This window comes from Micromesistius poutassou (genome assembly GCF_964030765.1).
Source record: "Micromesistius poutassou genome assembly, chromosome: 23".
Lineage (NCBI taxonomy): Eukaryota > Metazoa > Chordata > Actinopteri > Gadiformes > Gadidae > Micromesistius > Micromesistius poutassou.
This window is the reverse complement of record NC_140293.1, coordinates 2,461,333-2,469,843: the sequence shown is the minus strand read 5'-3', so window position 1 is coordinate 2,469,843 and position 8,511 is coordinate 2,461,333. Positions and strand designations below refer to the sequence as shown.

The 8,511-nt window shown below is 46.5% G+C and overlaps 2 protein-coding genes across 2 annotated transcripts; both read right to left on the bottom strand.

Moving 5' to 3' along the window:
* Window positions 1-2,800: 2,800 nt before the first annotated feature.
* On the bottom strand, window positions 2,801-6,378 carry LOC311368467 (uncharacterized protein; the record flags this gene model as incomplete). The annotated part of the gene is made up of 4 exons (XM_084487274.1): window positions 2,801-3,747; window positions 3,830-5,770; window positions 6,161-6,225; window positions 6,344-6,378. The coding sequence occupies 4 exons, from the start codon at window positions 6,376-6,378 to the stop codon at window positions 2,801-2,803; spliced, it is 2,988 nt and encodes a 995-aa protein (XP_084343400.1).
* Window positions 6,379-6,944: 566 nt separating this feature from the next.
* Window positions 6,945-7,988, bottom strand: LOC311368861 (RING finger protein 227). Its single transcript, XM_084487638.1, has 2 exons — window positions 7,481-7,988; window positions 6,945-7,366 (listed from the first exon to the last, which is right to left on the bottom strand). Exons 1-2 carry the CDS (start codon window positions 7,929-7,931, stop codon window positions 7,308-7,310), a joined length of 510 nt encoding a protein of 169 aa, XP_084343764.1. The 5' UTR covers window positions 7,932-7,988; the 3' UTR covers window positions 6,945-7,307.
* Window positions 7,989-8,511: the final 523 nt, after the last annotated feature.

Below are 8,511 nucleotides of genomic sequence, written 5' to 3'. Positions count from 1 at the left end.
GTGTGTGAGAAAAGGGGCAGTTTGGAGGGGGAGGAGGGGAGAGTAGGCTGGACCGTGGGGGCCTCTATGCTTTGGGGGGCCTCTCTCTATGCTTTCTGTTTTTTCTTTCAAAGCTCCCTCAAAAACCACAAGACACCGTCCAGATTTCCCCACACTGTAGGAGAGGAGGAGGAGGAGAAGGAGAAGGAGGAGGAAAAGGAGGAGGGGCTGCGTGCAGGGAGGGAACACACACACACACACAGAGGGAACACACACACACACACACACACACACAATGCACACTCAAGTCGACACTCTGTGACGCAGACGTATATTACATCTGTAACTATATCTGTGTGCACATTACTTATTTGTGCACAGTTATACTGAGGGGCCGGTGAGAGAGAGCAATGAAATGCTGTGCAGACTAAACACTGATGGGGGGAAATATTGCCTAAAAGCACGGTTGCTATAAAATTGTATGTATGTATGTATGTATGCATGATCCTCCAACACACACCGAGCTCCTAAACCCATCAAAGCCCCTTTATGTGTCACTCTACCTTTCACCTTATAGCCTACTCGTATGTGTGTGAAAGCGGACGACTCCGTTTTCCACGGTAATTTGAGGTGGGGTGGTGGTGGTGGTGGTGGTGGGGGTGTGGGCACGTTAATCCGACGTGTGATGTAGTTAACTTGGGATTGGTAGAGCACTCTGACCCCACCTCCCCTCAAACCCCGCCTCCACTCCCCCGCCGAACTCCCTTCACCCCGACCCCCGCTCTCGCAAGACCTCCCTGGCTTGGGGGGCCCCTATGCGACCACCACCACCACAGAAAAGCAGTTGAGGACAGGCGGGAAAGGGGGTGCTTTTGGTGTTGCTCGCTGGCTGGGAAGAAGAAAGTGATGTGAGGGGGGTGTGGGTCTGCCTAGGTCACGTGTAATGAAAGGACCCGTTAGATGCAGTGATCGGAGCATACAGTAGGCTATGAACCCATTGTAAAAACATCGCCCGCATGGCCTTTAAGCAATCAGGTAGTTGCTGCCTCTGTTTTATTGTTATGGAATACAAACATGTTCATACCATCTCTTTTCAGCCAATTCATCACATCTGCTTCGTCTTCATTTGCATTTCCTGTTGCACAGTTTAACCATATGAGCCCGCACGAGGCCAAAGTACAACTATGAGCAGGAATATGGGACAGAAGACTACCGCCATCTAGGGGAGCGACCCGCACCTGCAACCCTGGGCCGAGGGAATGTAGATGCATGGAAGTTATCCAGAAGCCCCATGAGAGGCATCATCTTCTCGTCAAGAGGATCTTAAAATAACGGATCGGAACAGTTCCCAGCACAGACGGGAACAGCAAAAAGTCACAGTAAAATCTAAACGATTGACAAGCCTGTATGCTATTATGGTTTTCCAAACGGGTAGACCATTGAGAGATGTATGATAAATTCACTATTTTAATTTATATGGGTAATCAAAGTGGCTACTTAAACTAATTGAATGTACCATGTCTGTTTATATATATATATATATATATATATATATATATATATATATATATAGAAAGCAGTAGTGGGATCAGTTTGAATGAGGACTATGATGATGAATGATGATTTTGAAAGGGACAACCTGAATGATTCTGCAGATTCACTCATAAAAGGATAGATCTACAAAAGGACAAGCAGTTCTGTTCTGGAAAATATGTTTTGCTCGAGGGAGACCAAAGTTCTAGAAACAAACCCCAGATATAAAATGTTAATTTATCTAAATAGTATAAATCAATTGTGGCTCAAATGACAATCTGAACAGGCCTATATTTGTTGAACCAACCCAAGGAAACTGAACTGAACTATGAAGACTCATTTCCAAGACAGACACAAAATATATGATCATGGTCAGATTGTCAATTCTTCCATCTCAACTTCAATTTAAACTTTTCACACGTCTATTTCAAACCGTGTAATAGTTTAGAGTTGACAGCCGCAAACCAAATCATGCCGCAATTTCCTTTAAAGCCCTTTGCTGTTGCCGTCTTTGCATAGAAAGAGTTTTCCCTTATGTTAACCAAATTTAATTTCCATTTGATGATGTGTGGACCCACAGACCAGCATGCCGAAACTGTCTCCGTAAGCTCCCTGCGGGGGATGGAAAGTCTCTGTCAGCAGAGTGGATACCATCACCCTGGCTGTGGGAACTACAAATGAGGAAAGCATCTTAACATTAAAAAAAAAAAAAAAACGTTTGTGGTATGTCCTTGCTAGCGTTTCCAGTTTGGCAAACGTCTCATACGAGACGTTGAAACATTTAGAAGGCAGAAGTTATGCTCGGCAAGTAGGATAATGTTTGACCTCTGCTTTCCCACAATAGCTGGTTTGTCAGCACTGCTAATCAAACAGATAAGCCAGATTGGACATGCAGTGACCCTCATTAATGTTGGAATGTGTCATTTGTAGGAAATTCTTTAGTGTTAAATTAGTTTTCACAGTCCTGCATTTTGTAGCCAAGCTAAAAATAAATACATTTTGCATTTACCCGTAGCCTACGATGTAATTTTTAAAACCAAGGTTAAAGATAAACCAGGTTAACCAAGTCCTTTGTGTACACCATCCCCTCCCGTTTAGTTATTTTAAATTGAAAAAAAAAAAAATGGTTTGAAAGACTAACAATTATAACTCCAGGCCAATTTGGAATAAACACTCAGAAAAATGAATGACATTTAATCAACTCTTTATTACAATTACAAAACATTATTTAACCAAAGCACACCAGTCCTTCAAGTACTTTAGTATCTAACAACACGTTTGTGTATAGTCATCTGAACGAGGCCCTGTGTCCGACTGAGCCGTCAACAGCTGAAGTTTTTAGGTGATTCCATTCGGCCAACGGACCCGGTCTCGACAGGACTCTGTGGTGACTCCTGGTAGGTCTGGAGTGAGAGACGTGACCACGCCGCGGGCCTCCTGTTGCCCCCCTGACAGGGCTGAACTGGAAACCCTCTCCTCCCCTAGCCCGGCCTACTGGCTCCCTGTAGCCCTCCACCCTACGCCGCTTGGGTGCCGGCCTGGAATCCATTCTAGGAGAGGAACGGCCCTCCCACGGTCCAGAGTGGCCCCGACCGGAAGGGTTACCTGCGGGCTTGGGACGTCCGCTGCTCTCCCCGTCCGCCGCTGTGCCGCCAGTTTGGCTCGCGTGATCGGCACTCCGGTGGGACGCGCCGAGGATGTCCGAAAATGTGACATTTAAAAAGGCGCCGGCAATCTTTGACGCCCGCTGCGCCGTCGGCAGGCCGTCGTCGCCGGTCGAGGTGCCGTGGGATGGGGTCTCGACCTTGGCCCCTTTGACCTTCCTGCGACGGCCCCTCACCATGGGCCTAGAGCGCCTGTGATGAAGGAAGCCGCCATCCGTGGGTACGGCCGGGGGCCCGCGCCGGGCCCTGGGCTGGGGAACCCGGGTGATGGGTGCACGTCGGGCTTCTGTTGCCCATCGGGCGTGAGGGGACGGGCCGGCGGGACGTTCTTCCCTGTGAATCGCGTTAGTCGGGGTCTGCCTAGCGTATTTTTGGGGTGGGTACAAGTCGGAGCCGTCAAATGTCAAGAGTGACGAGTGGGGCCTGCTAAGGTCACTGTAGGATTTTCTCTCTGTGGCATCCACTGGAGTCAATTTACGCGTGACTTGTGCGCCAACTTCACCTTCAAAGGGCCCAGGGAAAGAAGACATGTGGCTGGGTAAATGTCCATGACGGCTTGGGCTTTGAGGACCTAGAAAAGCAGTAGATGTGGTTAGCGTTCTGTTGTAGAAATCATAACTTACAGGGATATTATAATAATTTCTCCACATTACCATCAGGTATAGACTGGCTCACACCAGGTTGCACAATCTCTTCAGCGTGGCTTGTTTTGGTACCAATCCTGTAGTCAGCTGATCCAACCTGAAGATAACCTTGACTGAGCCGTGGAGTCATCTCCTTTGTTATTGCTTTAAAAGAGAAGATCTCATTCTTGGGTTGTTTTATTATGTAATTTCCAGCGGTGTTTGTATCTGAAGCGTAGGCGCCCTCTAGCGGCCCTGAGGTGGCAGTGCGGAAATTAATGCCAGGCAACCCTCCAAAAGGATATTTTCCACTGTTACTCGTGTATCCAGACAGATATGGTTTGGAGTCCATGTTGGGGATTAGAGGTTGAACACTTCTAAATTCTGGTTTGGATTCACCTTTAGCCATATTTAGTTTCAGTGGAACACTTGAGGGTTGTAAAACCTTGTATTTCTCCTGCTGTGACCGCCCATCATTAGCAAATAGCATGGGTTTTCGGTAAATTTCACTGTCGGACCGAAAGACATCTCTGGGAGGTAGAAGCCTGATGGACCCTGACTGAACACTGTATTTTTGGGGGCCCCCCTCAGCTTCCAGTGGGGCCGTGGTGGCGTCTACAACCTCAGTCCTCTTACTGAATCCATACTTCTTAGGCACAGGGGTGAAGTCGAGAGCCTTTTCAGTTTGTGGGCTTGTGGTTTTATCATAGCTGGAGCTCTGAAGTTTTGTCTTTCTGCTCAAACCGCCATAGGGGATAGCAAGTAGTTTCTTATAGAGTTCCAAAACCGATTCCTGAGACTTAAGCCGGCTGGGTCCCTTAAAGCCTTTATGTGGTGCTTTAAAATGAGCCATGGATCTTCCACTTTGTGTGCCAGGTAGTAAAGCCTTGTCAAAAGAAGCGTGTACATCACTGCTGGCTGCCTCTGGTTCCGATAGCTGATCCGGGCCGTGAGAGGATGGCTGCTGTATGGCCATTTTAAGTGAAGGAGACATGTTTTGACTCTGTGTGGAAGGAGAAAGGCTTTGTCCAGAGTGTTGCCCGGCACCAGAAACACCAGCCACCTCTCGTTTGCCAGAGGTTTTGTAGGAGTTGAATAGATACCACTTGCTTGTTGGCTCCTCATTAGGCCCTCTCACTGCAGGCTCGGACACTTTCGGGACGAATGGTGCCCGATTATCTAGCATGGGTGTGGTTAGCGTGCCGGGTTTATTACCAAAGGAAATAAGTCTACTCATTGGGGCCTTCTCGTTAGTTTGAGCCAATTCAGACTTCCACAGCGCACCACCTCTGGAAGAGAGGCCTGGGCTGAAGTCACGAGGAGGTGCTTGAGGAGAGAGGCGTCGTGACCAGTGGAAGGTTCTGCCTCGTGTGCTCGGATGGACGTCATTTTCGTCAGCAGCATCCAGGACGGCGTTCGGTTTTGCAGCCGATGGAGGACGTAATCTGGGCGGGAAACGGCCGGTGTCCGACAGGCCTTCTGTTGTTTTCTGACTGGAGGGGCCTGGGAGAGCGACAGAGGGGTGATTAGCTCTGGTTTGCTTCATCTCAAGCGTTGATCGCTTGGGATTGAGGCGTCCATGCTTTGAGCTGCTGGCAGACTTCCCTGTTTCCACACTGTGGCCCCAGAATCCTCTGAAGATTCTAGGCCTCAAATGCCGGGCCTTGCTGCTACTACTACTACCAGTATCAACTCGGTGGTGCACCAACTCATGTGGCACTGCATTTTCAAGGTTGAGTTTCACGGGTCTCTTGAGCTTCGATGCATGGACCATCACTATGTTGGGAAGCGGTGGCTCGTTGGCGCCCCCGCTGGTGGTTTCTGGAAGGAGTTGTGGGCCCGATTGCTGGCTGGGTAGTGGTCCAACTGGAAAGCGTTGCTGGCGACCAGGAACGTACGCATGGCGTAAAGAGCGCCGCGTCTCACTCTTTAATTGGTTTTCCTCCCCAACTGTTTCTCCCCTAGTTCTCACTAGAAAAGGGGGGAAAAAAAACAATGAAGTAATTTATATGATTGAGAAATGTAGGCCTACTTCTAATATACACAAGTTAGAATTACTCTATACATGCAACCATTTTGTCTAGACCTCTTAAAAAGATGATATTCACGTAACCAAAAGGAGAGAATTGATTAAGACGCAGTAGGACACTATTACACCGTTGATTCAGTCAAAACTTTTAAAATGTGTTGTTGCAAAAAAAAACAGGCACATACATCAGCCAAGGAATCCTGTGTATTTAAGATGTATTAAGGAATGACGCAATCATGCCTCATTTTCATTTAATATTTCCATCAGGTAAAAAGTAGCCCAATACTTCAATATAATACGGTCATGTTGATCAGATTGGTAAACATTCTTACCTCCAGAAGCATTTGACATCGTGATATGTGACGTTGAAACCCAACAGACCAACATAACGAGAAGTCTGTTATGAAAAACATGTACAATTCTTTCAGATTAAGGTTTTTAACGAGAAGATGTTTGTTTAAGCATCAAACATAGTTAACGATGTCCACACACGGAATTGTAATAAATCGACTTACCTTGAATGCAAATCGATAGGGCTACCGCATAGCATGATTGACAGACAGTTGTCAACTTAATCAGTTATTTTTAACTGTCAGACGAAGATCTCGAAGGATATTTTGATTAAACAACAATCCTAGGCCTACAACTGGTGCACTGCCAGATTATCGTCTTACCTCGTCCAATTCCCGTTACTGATAAGACCAATTTTATGCACCTGTAAGCGTTGGGCAGATGTGACGTATGCGTGACGTAGTACTTTGTACCATGTGGTGTGTGTGTGTGTGTGTGTGTGTGTGTGTGTGTGTGTGTGTGTGTGTGTGTGTGTGTGTGTGTGTGTGTGTACACACACACACACACACACAATATATATAGTATAGTATATATACTATATTTATTTGTCACTTTTCCGTTTTCAATTCGTAATTAGTTGTTAAGCTTTTATGCGTTTGCTTTTCGTGCATCTAATAACTTTGTTTAAGCAACCTATAACACACATAAGTCCCCATGCGACAAGTCAAAACAATGTTCATTATTGTAAACGCCATCAGTTGATGGCGTGGCAAACTAGAAAACACACAATGCAGACCTTTGGAGCTTGTAGGGCTAAATTTTTAATAGAAAATAACATATAACCTCATACATAGAATACGTAGGCCTATTCATATAGTCAAAACACAGTAGAAGGTATACATAAAACACTTTAAATACTTTAAATATAAAAATTAAATACATTATTTTAAATAAAACATACGAATTAAAACATGTAGGCCTATAATAAAACATTAGGTTTTCACTGTTTTAGAAAAAAGGTGTCCTCAAGGAAACGTCGTAACAGTAAAAACAACAGTTAATTAGTTAGTGATAAAGACCCAGTGAAGGACCTAGCTCTTTTGGCACATATTTATATATTGACATATTGAAATGCTGAGTCGCCTGTGGTTGGCTTGCTCTAATTAAGCGCTGTACGCAGTAGACTCGTCAAAACGTGTAGAATGACATCATGGCAAAGTCCCTGAATTCCTCGTCGGTGACACAATCTGTTGAATTAAAGAAAGAAACGGATAAGAATAACGCATTCATTGTGGACCACTGTGACAATTTCATAGCTTCTTCCACAATCAACCACTTAAACATCACCATAGGCCACTTACCGCGCTCTCTGTCACCCTGAGGTTTGTTCCCGAGGATCTTTCTCCATATTTTCTTCAACGACTGCCGAAACCTGCCGGCTCTCGAACCCGACGATGAGTCACTTTCACCGCTCTCCCCCGGACAGCCCGCGTCCGGCGTCTCCTCGCTGATCGCCTCGCTGTTGTCTGTGTCATTATCATCAGCTGCCGTGTCGTCACTGAGGAGGACCCCCGTCGACGTCATCCGCTCCAGGACGCACTCGTCCACTCGCAGGGCCGCGCGTACCCTCGCCACACCGGCGGGCATGTGTGTGATTTGGCGGCAGAGAGGGCACGCGATGACGCCGTCCAGACACAGTGCCACCAGACAACTTTCGCAGAAGCTGTGTCTACAGTGGAGCTCCCGGGGACACCGCTGAGACGCGTTGTAGGGTTCGTAACAGATTCCACACTCGAGATCTTCTGAACACATCCTGTGTGACCTAGTTGTGGGTTTCAAGGGAGACGCGTTCGTTTATAGCAGCTCAGCCAAGCCTCTGTGTACTTTGTGACAGAACTGGTCTGCCCGCACTTATTTATACTGTACGACTCGGAAGTCGTGAGTGGGAGTAGTGGGGCAAAGTGCGCACGCTCCAGCGAGTGCCAAAATCATAAGGTCCTTGCCAAAAACATGAGCTCAGCTTTACACATCTGATGACTCAGTCACTCACACACACACACACACACACACACACACACACACACACACACACACACACACACACACACACACACACAAACTCGCTCTCGGGACAAATTCGTCAATGATGGTCAATGATGGCCGATTTGAACCGTGCCTATCCTCATAGGACAAAACGTCATAGAGGTTGCGAAAGATGTTGTGACAATATAGTAGGCCTACTGGATTACATTGTTAAACCCAATTCCAAAGTTTGTTTGACAATATAATTTCATATTGAGGGGATCTCTCCAACAATCATTTGAGGAAATATGTCATAAAGTCAAGGAAGAGGGATTGAGATTACTTACTTAGATGACTTTATTAGGCCTAC

Excerpts from the sequence above, each read along its gene's own strand:
- LOC311368861 (XM_084487638.1), bottom strand. The coding sequence starts at position 7,931 with ATGTGTTCAGAAGATCTCGAGTGTGGAATCTGTTACGAACCCTACAAC. Across the intron at positions 7,367-7,480 it reads TCAGGGTGACAGAGAGCGCG|ATTGTGTCACCGACGAGGAA; the intron begins GTAAGTGGCCTA and ends TTAATTCAACAG.